Source organism: Dendrobates tinctorius, unplaced genomic scaffold (genome assembly GCF_039654945.1).
Source record: "Dendrobates tinctorius isolate UK_male_01 unplaced genomic scaffold, ASM3965494v1 ptg000062l, whole genome shotgun sequence".
Taxonomy (NCBI): domain Eukaryota; kingdom Metazoa; phylum Chordata; class Amphibia; order Anura; family Dendrobatidae; genus Dendrobates; species Dendrobates tinctorius.
The window spans coordinates 32,704,614-32,725,384 of NW_027361730.1; the positions used below are offsets into that span (position 1 = coordinate 32,704,614).

General features: G+C 43.4%; 1 protein-coding gene across 1 annotated transcript in view; it reads left to right on the forward strand.

Annotated features, from left to right (window-relative positions):
• CSPG4 (chondroitin sulfate proteoglycan 4) overlaps positions 1-20,771 on the forward strand; it is a 172,529-nt gene that overhangs the window by 106,667 nt on the left and 45,091 nt on the right. Inside the window, exons 4-5 of the mRNA XM_073579488.1 lie at positions 3,429-3,893; positions 11,027-11,203. Coding sequence (XP_073435589.1) covers positions 3,429-3,893; positions 11,027-11,203 — 642 coding nt within the window. The remainder of the gene's footprint in view (positions 1-3,428; positions 3,894-11,026; positions 11,204-20,771) is intronic.

The window sequence follows — 20,771 nt, forward strand, 5'->3', positions numbered from 1 at the left end:
ACCAGCTTCCAAAGTCTGCTGTATAGCGCTGGGAGCTCGTTGATCGTTGGTCTCTCGCTATCACATGCAGCGATGTGTGCTGCCCATTGGGAGACCATCGATAGATTTATGGCCCAGACCATTAAGCCCCTGTTACACATAATGATGTCCCAGCGATTCCACCAACGATCCGACATGATGGGATCGCTGGGACATCGTTAGGCTGATCGCTGGTGAGCTGTCACATAGCCCCAGCGATCAGGATCAGTGACGCTGGTTTCTAATGAAAACATCGGGTATCCAGGAGCCGCGGCTCCTGGATACCCGCTGTTTACCTTGGTAACCGGCGTACACCCTGGTTTCCAAGGTAAACATCGGGTATCTAAGAGCCGCGCGACTCCTGGTTACCCGCTGTTTACCTGGTAAACCAGCGTGTACGCCGGTTTCCAAGGTAATCAGCGGGTATCCAGGAGCCGCGGCTCCTGGATACCCGATGTTTACATTAGAAACCAACGTCCAGCGTCAATGATTGCTGGTCTCTCGCTGCCACACGCAGCGATGCGCGCTGGCCAGCAGGAGACCAGCGATCAAAAAATGGCCCAGGCCGATGCTGCACGTTCAGCGATAACCGGCAGGGGGGCCGGTCGCTGATCATAGTCACACACAGCCATCTCGCTGGCGAGATCGCTGTGGTGTCACAAAATCAGCGATCTCACTAGCGAGATCGCTGTGTGTGATGGGGCCTTTAGGCAACGATTAACTGCCACACGCAGCGATGCGCGCTGGCCAGCGGGAGACCAGCGATCAAAAAACGTCCCAGGCCGATGCTGCACGATCAGCGATAACCGGCAGGGGTTCCGTTCGCTGATCCCAGTCACACACAGCCATCTCGCTGGCGAGATCGCTGTGGCGTCACAAAATCAGCGATCTCACTAGCGAGATCGCTGTGTGTGACGGGGCCTTTAGGCAATGATTAACGATCAGCCAACTGATCGTTGATCGTTGCTACGTGTCACACGCAATGATGTCGTTTCAACATCTCTGCAACGTCACCAAATATCATTCACAATATCGTTGAGTGTAACGGGGCCTTAAAGCAATTTGAGACCATTTGTGTGGGATTGAACACTGCCATGAATAATGAATGGTATCTAAACATCCTCCAAGTGCAACTTCTCTAAATAATTCTAGAGCTTTTTGATAATGGACAATGCTTTTTCCAACATGTTGGGACACCATTTTACAATGCAAAAGTGATAACTACAGTATGTAGCTTGGGGAACAAAATATTTACATTTGGGTCTATGGCCAGGAACCTCACCAGATCTCATTACCATTTGGAACCTGTGTTCAACCCTCAAAAAGCTGGTGGACAAAGGGACAAAAATCATAATGAGCTCCAAGCACTGATTAGGCGACAATGGGATGTCAACTGTCTGGGCTTGATAAGTGCAGAAGTCTTGAAAAATGAGGGCCATAACTGTAAAGATTGGGTCTTTGCATAAACTTGATATATTTATCAATAAAAGTATAAAAACTTATGAAACGCTTCTAATTGTAAGTCAGCAACCACAGAAACATCTGAAAAAAAAGATCTAAAATTAGTGAAGAAACTTTGTGAAAACCAAAATTTGTGTCCTTATCAAAACTTTTAGACACTTTTACATTACATCTTGGTGAAACACTAAATATAATGGAAATAATTCTACAAGTCACACAGGCTTTATTTATTTTGCAGATATTGATTTAAAGAATATTTCCACTCCAGTCCTCTATAAAAAGAAATATAAATCTTTTCAGCTCCTTGAGCAAAAATACCACAGTAACTTACTGATTACATGCTTAAAATAGGCAAAAGGAGAATTTGCTGTAAATTTTATGAATTGTTCAGCCCCTTGGAGTATATATTTTCACTTGAATCCAAATATATTGCAATCTCCTTGGAAACTAGCAAATAATCATTTAGAAAAATGATACTTCACATTTCTGTATACTTATTGGAAATTATTACCTCTAACAATTGTCATCTAATGATTCATAAAGGATAATTGATATTACATTATGGCAAAACTATTACCCTAGAAACTACTAAGGGACTTCAAGGCTGATGGGCCTCTTTAGGTGCCATACCATTGTGATGATGCTTTTTGTGGGATATATGACACTATTCTTAATGGTGAAATAACTATACTTCTGTGTGAGATCCAGTGCCTGTTCACAGAATACTGGCCTGTTTTTCTCTATTACCACCTATCGGACAGCAATAATGACCTCCATAAGTAGAGGAAGCTCAACAATAACATTGTATTTGTAAATTGCTGAGTACACCAGTACTGTAGAGCTTCACTTTAAAGTGAATCTGTCACCGTAATATACTGCTTAAGGAGACAGGTCAACTCACCGGTAAGCCCCGCCAAAATTGTGCCATTTGGCTAATTGAGACTAAAGGGGGTTTTACACTAAGCAATATCGCTAGCAATATCGCTAAAACGTCACTGGTTTTGTGACGTTATAGCGATATTGCTAGCGATATCGCTATGTGTGATACTTACCTACGACCGGCTCCCCCGCTGTCCATCGCTGATCGCGCGAGAATGTCCGGCTCCATTTCTCGTCGGGCGCTTCCTGCTGAGACTTCCTGCTGTGATGACGAGCGACGCGTGGAGGTGGGCGGGAGGACGTCAGGATCGCTGTGTGTGAATGGTAAGTATCGTGCGCTGCGTCGCTGCTGAATCGCTGTGAGATCTTTCTGTATGAAAGCTCACTAGCGATCATTTAGCGATGCACCAGCGATCCTGACCGGGTCGGATCGCTGGTTGGATCGCTGGTGCATCGCTAAATGTAAAAGGGCCTTAACAAAGAATGCAGCCGACTCATAATTTTGAGTCCTATGTAGGCAAGAAAGGAGCACCAATAACAATTTCTATTTACTGTGCTGCAGCAATGATATCATATCGACATGTGACTGCTGCAGGCAATCACTGGCCTCAGTACTGTGACCACTGTGACGGTGTGACAGATACAGTCACGTATGAAAACGGCACATCATCACTTCAGCACAGAAAACAAAAACCTATAGGGAGCACCTGAGAGGTAGTTCTGGATCTAACAAAATATTTTTATTATTTTGTCATTTCCCTACTTTTTGTTAAATCTAGAATATTTTTGAATATTTTGTCATTTTTTTTTTTAAATGTTCATATCACTATCTATATTTACTCCACTAATGAGTCTCACATTATGTTGACACTTCCCGTTCTGTAGAATTCAAGTTTTAGTAGAATGATGAATGTTCATCAGTGTGTGGTTTTAATTACCGTAGTCAAAAATATCAATCCTACATTTCCTTTAAACTGTATAGAAACTGTTATGTTTATCATTATTCTATTTTGGAACTTTACTTATAAGATTATGAACTGACGAGTCATAAATTTATCTTGTGTCATCAGGTCTCTGCCGAGGGTTTATTCCCAAGTAAAATTGCATACAGTCTGATGGGTTCTCCATATTTTGGACACTTGGTTTCTGTTAGTGGAGAACTTTCTTCTGATGGGTCACCAAGTTTGGACTTTGTATATACTTTTACTCAGGAGGATATTAACAAGGGAAGGATCTTGTATTTGCACTCATCTACAGACTTGTTGCCTGACCAGATGATGCTAGAAGTGTCTGCAGGTGGAACAACTCAAGAGATAGTGGTTCCTCTTGAAGTATTATCTGTTAACATACCATTGGAAGCTAATGAACTGAAGATAGTAAAGGGTGGAACAGCTTCCCTATCTGACAACATTTTCCATGTCTCCAATGACTATTACTTGGGTCTCAACTTGGATGTCATAATACTCAAAGCCCCAAAAAATGGTCGCATTATCAATCAAGAGAAAAATAATTTACGAGACTTCAACTGGAATGAGGTAAGGATCGCATTTATTAAGGATCGCTTGTATTAAGATCCTACTACTCACATTAAAGGGAGTTCCAAATCCGTTTGTAGGGAATTCCAGTTTGCAAGGCCGGTTTTAGGCAAAGTGGGGCCCTAGGCAAAGTTTAAAATGGGGCCCCAAATGCTAACATATTGCACATCACACAGAAGCATTTCAATTGTATTTACATGCGTTCAGGCCGCTAAATGAGCGTGATCGACAAAATTTATGTCGTTCAACACTGGTTTCCCGGCCTCTTTCTACCGTCTGAGAAAGAATGATGGGGACAGAACAATCACTAACGGATCACTAACAGATCACCATACAGTATCATGTAATCAGCAGCACATCTACAGTTTACGCCCCATAGTCCTCCATATAATATAATGTGCCCCATAGTCCTTCATATAGTATAATACACTCCTCAGTCCTCCATATAATATAATACACTCCCCATAGTCCTCCATATAGTATAATACACTCCCCATAGTCCTCCATATAGTATAATACACTCCTCATAGCCCTCCATATATTATAATACACTCCTCATAGTCCTCCATATATTAAAATACACTGCTCAGTCCTCCATATAGTATAATACACTCCTCATAGTGCTCCATATAGTATAATACACCACCAGTCATCCATGTAGTACAATTCATTTCCCATAGTATAATGCACCCCATAGTTCTTCACATAGTATAATGTATTCCCCACAGTGCTCGATACAGTATAATGCAGCCCACATAAAGTATAATGCAGCCACCACATAGAGCATAATGCAGCCACCACACAGAGTGTAATGCAGCCCCACCATACAATATAATGTAACCATCCATACAGTAGAATATAATGCAGCCCCCCCTTAGAGCATTATGCAGCCACCCCACAGAATATAATGTAACCCCCCATAGAATATAATGCAGCCCCTCCATAGAATATATGGCAGCACCCTCAGAGAGTATAATGCAGCCCCCCCATAGAATATAATGCAACCCCTTATATAGTATAATGTAGCCCCTCCATAGAATACAATGCAGCCCTCCTCATATAGTACTGTATAATGCAGCCCTAATAGAATATAATGTAGCCCCCTCATAAAGTATAATGCAGCCCCCATACAATATAATCTAGCCCCCCATAGAATATAATGCAGCCCCCCATAGAATACAAGGTAGCCTCATAATAATAATAATAATAATAATTTTTATTTATATAGCGCCAACATATTCCGCAGCACTTTACAATTAAGCGGGGACATGTACAGACAATAAATTCAATACAAGTTAAGACAATTCAAACAATGACATTAGGAGTGAGGTCCCTGCTCGCAAGCTTACAATCTACAAGGAAATGGGGGGACACAGTAGGTGAGAAGTGCTTGTTAATTCAGGTCTGGCAATTATAATAGGGATTTTCATATAAAGCTGCATGATCCGGTCATCAGCCCGTGTGTTTAAGTGCAATAGACAAGTATCAAGTGCAGTTATGTGCATGAAGGGTGTGGAGACAGATGAATAGTAGGGTGCAGATTCAGAATAATATTTGGAAGGAGGGAACAGGGCAAAGTTAGCTTGCTGAGTAGTTGATGTGATAGGCTTCTTTGAAGAGATGGGTTTTCAAAGCGCGCTTGAATAGGTCAGGGCTAGGTATCAGTCTGATCGTCTGGGGAAGTGCATTCCAGAGAGCTGGAGCAGCACGAGAGAAGTCTTGGAGACGGAGGTGCGAGGTTCGGATTACGGGGGATGTTAGTCTTAGGTCATTTGTAGAACGGAGGGCACGTGTAGGGCGATAGACAGAGATGAGAGAGGAGATATAAGGCGGTGCAGAACAGTGGAGAGCTTTATGGGTGAGAGAGATGAGTTTATACTGGACCCTGTAGCGAATAGGTAGCCAGTGTAATGACTGGCATAAGATGGAGGCATCGGTGAAGCGGCTGGACAGAAATATGACCCTGGCTGCCGCATTCAAGATGGATTGGAGAGGAGAAAGTTTGGTAAGAGGGAGACCGATCAGAAGAGAGTTGCAGTAGTCCAGACGAGAATGAATAAGAGCGACAGTAAGAGTCTTAGCAGTTTCAAAGGTGAGAAAAGGTCGGATTCTGGAGATGTTTTTAAGATGCAGGTGACAAGAGCGACTGAGTGATCGGATGTACGGAGTAAAGGAAAGTTCAGTGTCGAATATGACCCCAAGACAGCGGGCATGCTGCTTGGGAGTTATGGTTGAACCCTCCAGGGTTATTTCGATGTTAGGTAGAGTGAGGTTAGTAGAGGGGAGAAACACAAGAAGTTCAGTTTTAGAGAGATTTAGTTTCAGATAGAGGGAGGACATGATGCTAGAGACAGCAGACAGACAATCCTTGGTATTTTGAATTAGGGTAGGGGTGATGTCAGGGGAAGAAGTGTATAATTGGGTGTCATCAGCATAGAGATGATACTGGAACCCAAATCTGCTGATTGTTTGTCCAATAGGGGCAGTGTATAAAGAGAAGAGGAGAGGGCCTAGGACTGAGCCCTGCGGGACCCCGATAGTAAGGGGACGAGAAGAGGAAGAGGAGCCGGAAAAAGATACAGTGAAGGAGCGGTCAGAGAGGTAGGAGGAGAACCATGAGAGGGCTGTGTCCTTGAGGCCTATAGAGCGGAGCATAGTGAGGAGGAGCTGGTGATCCACAGTGTCAAATGCGGCAGAGAGATCCAGGAGAATCAGCAGGGAGCAATGACCTTTCGATTTAGCTGTTATTAAATCATTAGAGACTTTAGTGAGGGCAGTTTCAGTAGAGTGTAAAGAGCGGAAACCAGATTGTAAGGGGTCGAGAAGAGAGTTATCTGAGAGATAGCGGATTAGACGGGAGTGGACCAGGCGTTCCAGGAGTTTAGAGATGAAGGGAAGGTTAGAGACAGGTCTGTAGTTAGCAGTGCAGTTCTGGTCCAGGGATGGCTTTTTAAGTAAAGGGGTTATGATGGCATGTTTAAATGAGGAGGGAAATATACCTGAAGAAAGAGAGAGGTTAAATATTTTAGTCAGGTGAGTGGTGACCACTGGTGAGAGAGACTGCAGGAGCTGTGAAGGAATAGGGTCACTGTTGCAGGTTGTAGGCCGAGCAGAAGCGAGGAGCTTGGAAACTTCTTCTTCTGAAACAGGCTCAAAGATGTCTAGTGAGCTTGAGGTGCGGCAGAGAAGGGGATCCAGGCACTGAGGAGATAGGGCTGAGATATCCTGATGGATGTGGTTGATTTTTTCTAGGAAATAAGTGGCCAGATCCTCACCGCTGAGGTTGGTGATGGGGGCCTGTACTTTAGGTTTCAGGAGGGAGTTTAAGGTTTCAAAAAGTCGTCTTGGGTTGTTGGATAGTGAGGTGATGAGGGTGGTGAAGTAGGATTGTTTGGACAGATGAAGGGCAGAGTTATAGGTTTTGAGCATGAACTTATAGTGGATGAAGTCTTCTGCTAAGAGAGATTTTCTCCACTGCCGCTCTGCACACCTCGAGCAGCGCTGAAGAGAGCGTGTTTGCGTTGTGTGCCAGGGCTGCCTTTGTCTGTGTCGGGTCTTTCTGCGTATAGAAGGTGCTGCTTCATCTAGGGCATTCTTCAGTGTATTATTGAAGTGTGACAATGCTATGTCTGGACAGGAGAGGGTGGAGATGGGGGCTAAAGATGTGTGGAGATTGTCCCTAAGCTGTTGGGTATTAATGGTACGTGTATTCCGATAAGTGTGGTAAGTGGGGGTGTCCCGGGTGAGGAGACAATTCTTGACAGAGAAGGAAAGAAGGTTGTGGTCCGAGAGCGGGAGAGGTGAATTTGTAAAGTCGTGCAGCGAGCCGGGGCGGGAGAAAACCAGGTCCAGAGTATTCCCGTCCTCATATAGTATAATGTAGCTCCCTCAGAGTATGATGTAATCACCCCCATAGACTATAATAAATATAATACAGCCCCCCATAGAAAATAATGTAGCCCCGAATAGAATAGAATACAGCCCACCTCCCCATAGAATATGATGTAGCCCCCCATATTATATAACACAGCCTCCCCCATAGAATTTAATGTATAATGTACCCCCATGGTATATAACAGCCACATAGTATACAGTACAGCACCACATGGTATATAGCACAGCCCACATGGCATACAGCACAGCCCCACATGGTATACAGCACAGCCTCACATGGTATACAGCACCACATGGTATATAGCACAGCCCCACATGATATATAGCACAGCCCACATGGCATACAGCACAGCCCCACATGGTATACAGCACAGCCCCACATGGTATATAGCACAGCCCCACATGGTATATCATAGAATCATAGAATCGTAGAGTTGGAAGGGACCTCCTGGGCCATCTGGTCCAACCCCCTGCTCAAAGCAGGATTCGCTAAATCATCCCAGTTAGATGTCTGTCCAGCCTCTGTTTGAAGACTTCCATTGAAGGAGAACTCACCACTTCTCGTGGCAGCCTGTTCCACTCATTGATCACTCTAACTGTCAAAAAGTTTTTTCTAATATCTAATCTGTGTCTCCTCCCATTCAGCTTCATCCCATTGCTTCTAGTCTTTCCTTGTGCAAATGAGAATAAAGTTGATCCTTCTACAATGTGACAGCCCTTTAGATATTTGTAGACAGCTATTAAGTCTCCTCTCAGTCTTCTCTTTTGCAAACTAAACATTCCCAAATCCTGCAACCTTTCCTCATAAGACAGGGTTTGCAGACCGGTCACCATTCTGGTCGCTCTTTTCTGAACTTGCTCCAGTTTGTTGATGTCTTTTTTAAAATGTGGTGCCCAAAATTGGACACAATATTCCAGTATATAGCACAGCCCCACATGGTATACAGCACAGCCCCGCTCCCCCAGCACAGCACCATGGTATACAACAGCCCCACATGGTATACAGCACAGCCCCCCCTCCCCCAGCACAGCACCATGATATACAGCACAGCCCCCACCACAGCCCCATGGTATACAGCACAGCCCCACAGCACCATGGTATACAGCACAACCCCCCAGCACAGCCCCATGGTATACAGCACCCCCCCAGCACAGCACCATGATATACAGCACAGCTTCCCCCAGCAGAGCCCCCCAGCACAGCACCATGGTATACAGCACAGCACCCCCAGCACAGCCCCATGGTATACAGCACCCCCAGCACAGCCCCATGGTATACAGCACAGCCCCATGGTATGCAGCACCCCCTCCCAGCACAGCCCCATGGTATACAGCACAGCCCCATGGTATACAGCACAGCCCCCCAGCACAGCACCATGGTATATAGCACCCCCTCCCAGCACAGCACCATGGTATACAGCACCCCCCAGCACAGCCCCATGGTATACAGCACCCCTCCTCCAGCACAGCCCCATGGTATACAGCACAGCCCCCCCAGCACAGCACCATGATATACAGCACAGCCCCATGGTATACAGCACCCCCAGCACAGCCCCATGGTATAGAGCACCCCCCAGAACGGCCCCATGATATACAGGACAGCCCCCCCAGCACAGCCCCATGGTATACAGCATGCACCCCTGCCCCCAGCACAGGACAGCCCCCCCAGAATGGCCTCACAGTCCAGTACTCACTGCTGCATTAAAAAAAAACTCTCCACCTTCTCCTCGTGCCCGCGCTGCTCCCGGCTCCTGTCTCCTGCTCTGCCGGCACACAGTGAGCGCATTATGACGACATCAAGCACCCGCTGTGTCAGAGGCAGAGCGGGGAATGATGGGAGAGGGAGCGTCAGCTGACGCTCTCTCCTCCATCATTGCTTTGAACTGTACCGGCAGTCGCCAGTATAGTTCAATGCGGCGTCTGGGGAGATGGCGCTGGGGGCAGGCGGGCCCCCCTGCTTCACAGGGGCCCCATAGCGGCTGCATGATGTGTCGCTAGCTGGGGGGCCCTTAGGGAGCGGGGGCCCTAGGCAGCTGCCTGGTCTGCCTGCCCTGTTGTGAGTTCATTTTCCCCTTCACCATTGAGGTCTGATGAACTCCCTCTTCTGGTGAAGGAAGGTAGTGAGGCTGATTACCAAGCACCTGTGCAGGATGATGATGACTGGGTGACTGGAATTGCTGACTGGATATAAGGCAGCCGACGCCCTTCTGCCTTGCTGGTGATCTCTCTGAGGGATTCTAGGAGACCAGTCTGATTCCTGCTCCTCAAAAGCTAAGTAATCTGCTCTCCTTTTTGCATTTGTGTTTTGGTTTTGTTTTGCCTTGTTTTTCTGGATTTCTGCCATTCCCTGCTGGTTTGAGCTGAATTCCTTTTTGCTCTGTCTTCAGAAAATACCTGAGTACTGATATAGTCTTTCTGAAGCCTAGCGTCTTCAGGGCTTTTTTCCCTATCAGTCTGTTGGCTCTTGTTTTGAGAGGGTTTTGGCAGATTGCAGACAGCAGCTTTTCTATCCTTTCCTATTTAGTTAGCTTGGGCCCCATCATTTGCTCAGCCTATCTTTCTATCTGTGTGAGTGTTTTTTCATCTTGCTTCACCGTCATTATATGTTGGGGGCTGCCTATTGCTTTGGGGTCTGCTCTGGGGCAGTTTAGATTTCCCTTTCTGTCTTTAGGCTATTTATTTCTCCGGCTGTGATCGAGGGGTCTAGGGCACCGTAGGAACCCCCCAAACCCCCCACGGCTACTGCTAGTTGTTGTTGATAGGTTCAGGGGTCTGCAATCCGATAGCTGCCAACTTCTCTGGTTTTCTGGACTTAGCTAGTATTTCTGTTTTTGCCTCCTACGGTGACTCATTCATAACACTGCCCCTAACGCCAGCCCTGCCAGTTTGTACATATTCAAATACATTTTGAATTTTTTTTTTATGGTTGTGGACCATTCTTGTAAGACTTGTCATCATATAAAGACTTTGAGTATCCCAAGGCATTTCTTGAATGAGCACAATGACGGCCCCAGATGCTTGATATTTTCAAAGTATTGAAATGTTTTGTAATTAAAAGCAGATTGGACAAAGAAAGTCTTGAAAACTATATCCCATTGAATAGAAGGAGTCTGTATTAATTACTAGGATTACATAATAAAAACATATTTGGTCTGCATATAGATGAGACTTTTTGATTAATTTATATAACGTTCATCAAATAATTCTACACTAATATGATTTTGAACATTTCTTTCCAGCTGGACCAAGGGCGAGTATTCTATGAACATTATGGCAGCAAGACCGGGAATGACAGTTTCACTGTTATGGTTAATGCTTCAGATGTGAACCACCATAGCCAGCCAGTAACAATCACTGTCATTGTCCAGGCTGTAAATGATGAGAAGCCACATGTAGTCACCAACAATGGCCTTCAGGTAAGTTTAGGCAATTTTGATAACTGTGCTCCTGAACTTGCAGGTGTCTGGTCACTATTTATTCATTATTATTCAGAAAGGGCATAGTCAGTATTGTCTGTGTGCTGTGCATTTTATCTGTGTGACTAATCACATGTACGTAGGTATTTTTTTCAGAACAATAGCTTGCAAAAAAAAGGAGACATGTACTACTCTGGTCTTTTTTTGTGGACAGAACTCAAGCGAATGGATCTGCTATAAAGCTGGATAGCAAACTGGTCGCTGGTAGACACTTGGAAAACATCCATCCATCTTTTTTTTTTTGCACACAAGAAAAACAATTTGGTAAATGGACACAAAGTTCACACATCAATGAAAAACTAACCACCTCACAGATGGAAAACATGTAATAGTCTTTTGCTGATGTCAAATCTCGCATGTGTGAATTGGGCCATAGACTATGGCAACAGGTCGCTTGACATGTAAAAATGTGAAATTGCATCCAATAATTGTCAATGGTGAACCCTTGTGACACATGAACTACAGCAACCACAAATTTGCCCCCTTAAATGTAAGTTGCAATGAACCTTAATGAACACCTATGTGTTACAGGGCACAGTAGTGTCCTTAGTTATCGATTTTAATTTCGTCAAAGTCCAGAGAGGCCCTTCTACCTTGAGGGAAAATCAAACAGCCAGGACGTTTCTTAATTCTCATTGTAGGACGGCCAGGGTGAGATTGATGGCCCAACACAGCCCTATAATGATCAAGGTTCAGTAGGGGCTCTTTTTTTTTCAATCCTGTCATACAAGTCACAAAACTATAAAAGTATTGCCCATCTTTTGCACTTTGCATCTTTTGCATGTTGCACATAACATACCGTATGTGACAAGACTTTTCTGGTTAAAGCCCTCTTTAGTAAATCTTATATATACTACTTCTGGTGTCACGGTTGTGTCAGAGGCTGTAGACCGTCGTTCTGCATTTGGCTGCTAAAGGTCTCAGCAGTTTGCTTTGCAGACTTCTTCCTGGGCCTTCTGACTCTAGGAATCAGTGACATCCTTCCTGTGGTTCTAGTTGACACACCTGGACCGGTAACTTCCAGCTTTCTCCTGGAAGTTGCATGTGATATTTCTATTTCCATGTTCCCTGTTGCGGCTTGGAGCTAAAGCAGTCGGCTAACTTCCTCTCTGGTGTTTGGAGGACATCCGTGTTTCTCTCGGACTCTACTCAAGCTAAGTGTTACCCCTTATTTGTGTATCCCATCTGTTTTTAGTGGTAGTGGGGATTGACTAGCACTCATTCTGTCCTTCCCGATGCAGGGCTTATCGCCAGGGTAAGGCAGGGATTAAGTATCCTGCTCGGCGATAGGTTCAGAACCTATACAGGGACGATCGGGCAGACAGGGTGACGTTAGATCTGTCTAGGGGTCTCCAGTCCCCCTTCCCTAGTGTTTGGTTCCCTTTCCCTTATCCCTTTGTGTTGCACTTAGCCTTTCCTACACATTGCAGGACATCTTGTTTCTGTTTAACCTAACACTCATCTGTGATGTACATTTCCCTCACAGGTCATGTGAGGGTTGTATAAAGTGGGCTCAGAAGCTAAGCCTGTTCCATACCAAACAGATTCCTGACAGCGGCATTAAAATCGCCTGCTTGCTGGTATGCTAGTACACCGGCTCCTATTGGGCCCCCACCACCACCTTGTGATCCCATTACGCAGAGCCAATGGATTACCAGGGCTGCTTCTGTCTGAGTTTTGTAGAGCATCACTTTATACTGATATGATTACAGGTTCAGCTCTCAGAGGAGGGACTAAAAGATAAAGTAAAACTGAAAAAAGTAACAAAAATATATAAAAATGTAAATCCCCCCAAACATATTTGGAATCTTTATGTCTGTAAAAGTCCAATCTAACAATCCAAAACATTAAACACAGAAAAGTAAAATAATTTATCTCACTAAAAACTAGAGCATGCAAAAAGCAAGGCCTCACGTTGGTCTATTAATGGAAAAATAAAAGGTTCTGAATTTTTATAACCACAAAAATGGATGGATGTGTGTATGTTGTAGTGCAGAGGGGTTTACACAGTGTGACAGATAGGCAAGGACCACAATATAAAATGTCTTTATTCCAGAAACTCACATAAACAGGTAAACGATATCCTCCAGTTCGCAGCTAAGTCCTCCAAAAACAGTCCGGGTTCAAACCCGTTGCTGTGGTCAATGGTACCACCGTATCCCTTGGGTGTGTCAGCCATTTTGAAGTCCCTGGTTCTGTGTTAGCTCCACACAAGCCTGGGCTGCCCAGAGCCTCCTGCTTGCAGCTTACAAAACAAAAACTGGCATACCCAAGACAAAACTGAGAGTTTAAATGGGAATCGTGGACATAGAGCCACTTCCAAGACCCAGACTGGAGGGAAGGATTCGCCCCAATACCAAACCTGCAAATCCTTCCAAAAATAAAAGCCTTTGTCGGGTTTTCCTAAAATCTGACTTGGTCAACTCCTTTGACCAAATCCACACTTACTTTTACTTTGCCTTGTAATTTACAGACATTTTGCTGTAAACACAATGTGTTCCAGTGGGTTTAATATATGATCCCTCTCACTGCCTCCCAATATATATATATATACAGTTGAAACCAGAAGTTTACATAAACTATATAAAAAGACACTTAAGCATGTTTTTCTCAATATCTGACATAAAATCAGAATAAATCTTTCCCGTTTTTGGTCAATTAGGATTACCATAACTGTTAATATTTGACAAATATCAGAAAAATGAGAGAAAGAGAGAATGTTTTCAGGCATTTTTATTACTTACTGCAAAGTCAAAAGTTTACGTACATTTCATTAGTATTTGGTATCACTGCCCTTAAAGTGAATGACTTGGGTCAAAAATTTGGGATTTCCTCTCACAAGCTTCTCACAATAGTTGGTCGGAATTTGAGCCCATTTCTCCTGAGAAAACTGGTGTAATTGATCAAGGTTTGTAGGTCACTTTGCTCGCACCGGCCTTTTCAGCTTTGCCCATACATTTTCAATCGGATTAAGATCAGGGCTTTGTGATGGCCACTCCAAAACATTGACTTTGTTATCCTTAAGCCACTTTGCTACCATTTGGCAGTATGCTTCGGACCATTGTCCATTTGGAAGATCCATTTCCGCCCAAGCTTTAACTTCCTGGCTGATATCTTGAGATGTTGCTTCAGTATTGCCACATAATCTTCATTTCTCAAGATGCAATGTATTTTGTGAATTGCACCAGTCCCTCCTGCTGCAACATCATGATGCTGCCACCCCCATGTTTCACAGTTGGAATGGTGTTCTTAGGCTTCCAAGCTTCTCCCTTTTTCCACCAAACGTAACAATGGTCATTATGCCCAAAAAGTTAAATTTTGTTTCATCAGACCACAGGACATGTCTCCAAAAATTAAGGTATTTGTTCCTGTGTGCATTTGCAAACATTAATCTGGCTTTTTTATGTTTCTATTGGAGTAATGGCTTCTCCCTGGCAGAGTGACCTTTCAGCCAATGTTGATACAGTACTTGTTTCACTATGGATATTGACACAATCTTACCACCTTCCGCCATCATCTTCACAAGGTCTTTTGCTTTTGTCCTTGGGTTTATATGCACATGTCAGACCAAAGTACGTTCATCTCTGGGACACAGAACCTGTCTCCTTCCTGAGCGGTATTATAGCTGGACATTCCCACCTTGTTTGTACTTGCATATAATTGTTTTTACAGATGAACGAGGCACCTTCAGATATCTTGAAATTGAGCCAAACTTTTGCAAGTCCACAATTCTCTTGCTGATATCTTGGCTGATTTCTTGAGACTTTCCCATGATGCTACACACAGAAGCAGTGTGTTTCATGTGTGCATTAATACATCCACAGGTGTGTGTGTCTAATTAACTCAGATGTTGCCAGCTTCGAAACACATGACATCATCATATGGGCAGTCCAGAATTGTTTAAAGGCATAGTAAAAATGTGTATATAAACTTTTGACTTTGCAGAAAGTAATAAAAATGCCTTAAAACATTCTCTCTCTCATTATTCTGGCATTTGGCAAATATTAATAATTGTGATAATCCTAATTGACTTAAAACAGGAAAGGTTTGTTCTGAAAACATGCAAATGTGTCTTTTTATAAAGTGTATGCAAACTTCTGGTTTTGTGTGTGTGTGTTCGGTATCTTTGCACTTGTACTGACCTGAAGAATCGAGTTGTTCTCCATCATTTTACCTCACTTGGAGTTTCCTCTTTATGGGCACATTGTCCAGCTCTGGCAAAAATTAAGAGACAGCTTCCAAATGTTCAGTTTGTCTGATTCTTCTCTTTATAGCTATATTTTTGAGTAAAATGTAAACTTCTGATAACATGTCTCCGAATTTCCAAGGAATACATTTTGTTGTTTTTTTTTCTGAAAAGATTGTTAATCACAGCTTTCATGTGTCTTGGCATGCTTTCCACCAGTCTTTCACACTGCTTCTGGCACCAAAATGTAAGCAGTTCTTCTTTTTTTGATGGCTTGTGACTATCCATCATCCTCTTGATTACATTCCAGAGGTTTTCAATGAGGTTCAGGTCTGGAGAATGGGCTGCCCACCCATGAAAGGGCTTTGATGTGGTGGTCTCTTAATTTTTGCCAGAGTTGTATGGTAAAATGAATGGTGTCACTCAAATTACAACTTTTCTGGAAAAAAAAAACAAGCCCTCATATGGTTATGTAAAAGGGAAATTGATGGTTCTTGAAAGAAGGAGAGGAAAAAAAAAAAAAAGAGCTGGAATTGAAAAAAAAAAAATTGCCTAGAGCTGAATAGGTTAAAGCATGCCTCCTAAAATAGATCTAAAATAAACCTTTGTAAAAAAAAAAATAGTTACTTGCTGCAGGATTAAATAAAACAACGTCAATACTTTGGAGCCTATGAGGTTATATTACAGATGTAATAAACAAGCAACAATGAAAACTGTACTTGTTCGCTGCTAGTTTTCACCCTTTCACATGCAAATTGTGAACTTCACCATATCAGCATCGGTATTTACTACTGTAGATTTCACTGCGGCATTTCCTCTGCATGAGGTCTGCTGCTGAAATGTCCTATGGAAACTTACAAGTAATATTCGATCTAAACCCCCAGTGTGTGAATGAATGATGCGAAAATATATCACTGAGCCATGATTGATCCACAACAGTGAGAAGTAACGTGAGTATTCCGGTAATATATGCATGTATCCACTAGGTGTCCTCATTGTGCCTTATTATGGAACCTTCTACTATGCCCTGTTTCACTAGTCACAATGATAATAATAATAAATTTTATTTCTATAGCGCTGACATATTCCACAGCACTTCACATTTCAGAGGGGATTTGTACAGACAATAGACATTACAGCATAACAATAATCACATACAGTAGATTATAACAAATACCAAGAGGAATGAGGGCCCTGCTCGCAAGCTTACAGTCTATGAGGAAAGAGGTAGACACGAAAGGTGGGTGGTAACAGTTGCCCTGATTGTATGGACCAGCCATAATGTTAAGTGTGTAACAGTACAGACACAGAGGGCTAATGGAGGCATAAAGCATGTGGGAACATGATGCGGGGAACCTGATTATGGTAAAACTTTTGGCTGTGCCACATAGGGATAGATTAGGTTAATGTGTTGAGGCGATAGGCCAGTCTGAATAAATCCGTTTTCAGGGCACGCTTAAAATTGTGGGGATTGGGGACTACTTGTATTGGCCTGGGAAGTGCATTCCAAAGAATTGGCACAGCACGTGTAAAGTCTTGGAGACGGGAGTGGGAGGTTCTGATTATTGAGGATGCTAACCTCAGGTCATCAGCAGAACGGAGGGCGCAGGTAGGGTGGTATACTGAAACAAGGGAGGAGATGTAGGGTGGTGCTGGGCTTTGTGGGTGAGGGTAATAAGTTTGTACTGGATTCTGGAGTGGATGGGTAGCCAGTGTAATTACTGGCACAAGGTAGAGGCATCGGTGTAACGATTGGTGAGGAATATGATCCTGGCTGCAGCATTCAAGACAGATTGGAGAGGGGAGAGTTTGGTAAGAGGGAGACCGATTAGAAGAGAGTTACAATAGTCGAGACGAGAATGAATAAGAGAAACAGTAAGAGTTTTTGCAGAGTCAAAAGTAAGAAAAGGTCGAATTCTAGAAATGTTTTTCTGCACCAGATGACAAGAGTGAGCCAGTGATCGAATGTGGGGGGCAAAGGAAAGCTCGGAGTCAAGTATGACCCCAAGACAGCGGGCATGTTGCTGGGGAGTAATAGTGGAACCACACACAGAAATGGCAATGTCGGGTATAGGTACATTTGTAGAGGGAGGAAACACAAGGAGTTCAGTCTTTGACAGGTTCAGTTTCAGATATAGTGAGGACATGATGTTAGACACAGCGTTTAGACAATCGTCGCTGTTTATTAGAAAGGCTGGCGTGATGTCAGGAGAAGAAGCATATAATTGGGTGTCATCAGCATAGAGATGGTACCGGAAACCAAATCTACTGATTGTTTGACCAATAGGGGCAGTGTACAAGGAGAAGAGGAGGGGGCCTAGAACAGATCCTTGAGGAACCCCAACAGTAAGGGGAAGGTGAGAGGAGGAGGAGGAACCGACAAAAGATACAGTAAAGGAGCGGTCAGAGAGATAGGAGAACCAGGAGAGAATGGTGTCCTTGAGGCCAATGGAATGGAGCATAGTGAGGAGGAGCTGATGATCCACAGTGTCGAATGCTGCAGAGAGATCCAAGAGAATTAGCATGGAGTAATGACCATTTGATTTAGCTGTTAGCAGATCATTAGAGACTTTAGTGAGGGCAGTTTCAGTAGAGTGTAAAAAGCGGTAACCGGATTGGAGAGGGTCGAGAAGAGAGTTATCAAAGAGATAGCGGATAAGACGGGAGTGGACCAGGCGTTCCAGGAGTTTAGAGATGAAGGGAAGATTAGAGACAGGTCTATAGTTAGCGGCACAGTTTTGGTCGAGGGCTGGTTTTTTAAGTAGTGGATGTATGATGGCATGCTTAAATGAGGAGGGAAAGATACCAGAAGAGAGAGAGAGGTTAAATATTTTAGTTAGGTGAGGGGTGACAGCAGGGGAAAGGGACTGGAGGACATGTGACGGAAATGGGTCACTGGTGCAAGTGGTTGAGCGAGAAGATGCAAGGAGCCTGCTTACTTCTTCTTCTGTGACTGGTTCAAAATCAGAGAGTGAGCTAGATGCAGTGGGGGAGGGAGGACAGTGCATGGTATGAGGTGATTGGGAGATAATTTCCTGTCGAATCCGGTCAATTTTTTCTTTGAAGTAATTGGCCAGATCGTCAGCTAATATCCAGTTTGTCCATAGCAACAAGACCAGCTGACAGGTTCACAGCTTACCTATTGGTAGACGGCATGTAATACTCGTATATATTAGGACATTGAGTATCAGCAGTTGCAGTCGCAAAGAAAGCATGGTTTGTTTGTACTCACAAAGTACTCCATGGATTAGCACCACCCTACATCTCCTCCCTCGTCTCAGCCTACCACCCTACCCATGCCCTCTGTTCTGCTAATGACCTGAGGTTAACATCCTCAATAATCAGAACCTCGCACTCCCGTCTCCAAGACTTTTCACGTGCTGCGCTAATTCTTTGGAATGCACTACCCAGGTTTATACGATTAATCCCCAATCCCCAAAGTTTTTAGTGTGCCCTACAAAACACATTTGTTCAGACTGGCCTACAGTCTCAACGCATTATCCTAACTATCCCTGTGTTGCCCATTCAAAATCTTTTACCATAACCAGGTTCCTCACATCATGTTCTCACATGCTTTATGCATTTAATAGTCCTCTGGGTCTGTATTGTTACATACTTAAGCTGATAACTGGTTTATGTAGCATTACATGAACACCCGATTCTTACACTTTGGCTGGTCCGAACAACGAAAGCAATTGTTACTATCCACGTTTCGTGTCTCCCCTATTTCCTCATAGATTGTAAGCTTGCGAGCAGGGCCCTCATTCCTTTTGGTATCTGATGTTATGTGATTATTGTTATGCTGCAATGTCTATTGTATGTACAAGTCCCCTCTATAATGTAAAGCGCTGCAGAATATGTCGGCGCTATAGAAATAAAATTATTATTATTACTCAATTTTGTGGGAAACCCTTACCAATAGCAGTTTCCTAATTCATCATAAACTGCTATAGTATTTCTTCTAGTAAGCAGAGGTGGTTGATGGAGAATTAGAGAACAGTGATATATATATTGGCATGTTATCGATGAGATTCTTTATGGTTGTCTGAGAAATGTTCTGCTACGCTGAATGTACTTGGGCACACAAATCATCAAAATCTGCTGCTGGCATTTGACTTTACAATTGCCAACCAATGACCTCCCAGATGTGCTCAATGCAAGAGTAGTCTGGAGATGCTGTAGGCCATGGTAGCACGATAAGGTCACTCATAGACACATAAGCCATATACCGTTTGGCGTTGTGATGTTGAAAAACGTCTCTTGTTACACTTTGGGAAGATGGCTGTTCTAGTGGTTCCACCTCTTTCAAAGGCTATCATGGTGCAGAGCAAGATGGTAATGAAGTCAGTAACATCATTTTTGACCACTTCATCCTTTTCTTCCTGTAAAAATCTTATAGCATCTGTGACTTTTCTTTTGCTTTCGACGTACTCCCAAAATCCTTTTTTGCTGCTTTTGGCCTCCCTTGCAAGCCTCACTTCATTACTGTCTTTAGCTTTTCTAATGCTTGCCCTGCATTCCCTGTAAACAGCATCATATTATTCTTTAGATATGCCCTCCTCTTTCCATTTGATATACATTTCTTTTTTCCTTTTCAACAAGTGATTAATTTCTGTGTTCATCCACCCTGGTCTCTTTAAATGCTTCTAATTCTCCCTTCATTTCAGGATTGTTACTGATTGTGTGGTGAGAATTTAATTTAGCAAAATTTCCCATCCTTCTTGGACATTTCTCTCCTTTAGAACATTCAGCCATTGGACCTTTCCTACCATCTTTCTGAGTCCATTAAAATCTGCCTTTCTGAAGTCCAACTTTAAAGTCTGAACCCTCTCTGGTCTTCCTCCTCTTGTAATCCAAAATTTGAGGACAGCGTGATCGCTGCCTCCTAAATTCCTGGAACCATTTACTTCCTGTTGGTAAGAATTGGGTCAAATATTGCAGATCATGTTGTTCTTTCTTCTACCATTTGAAAGATAAAGCAAGAGAAGATAATAATTTTCTGGACCCATTACTTTTATAGCTAGTTATAGTTATAGCTGGACTTATCTTTGAAAGAGCTACATGTATATTTAAATAGTTTGGGGTATGAAAAAGACTCTCTTTATAATTCTATTTTTGTAATGTATTGTTCCTATCTTCACAAGTTATCCTCTTTCCATAAGACAGGAGATAACTTGAACACTGGGAGGCCAACCTCGGGAGCCCCAACATTCACGCATGAGAACGAGACTTTGTTGGAAAGGAGCAATGAGCTTTCATTATTGTCAATGGGACTTCCGGGGGTAGTTGAAGGCTGCACTTGGCCATCTCCATCAGTCCCAT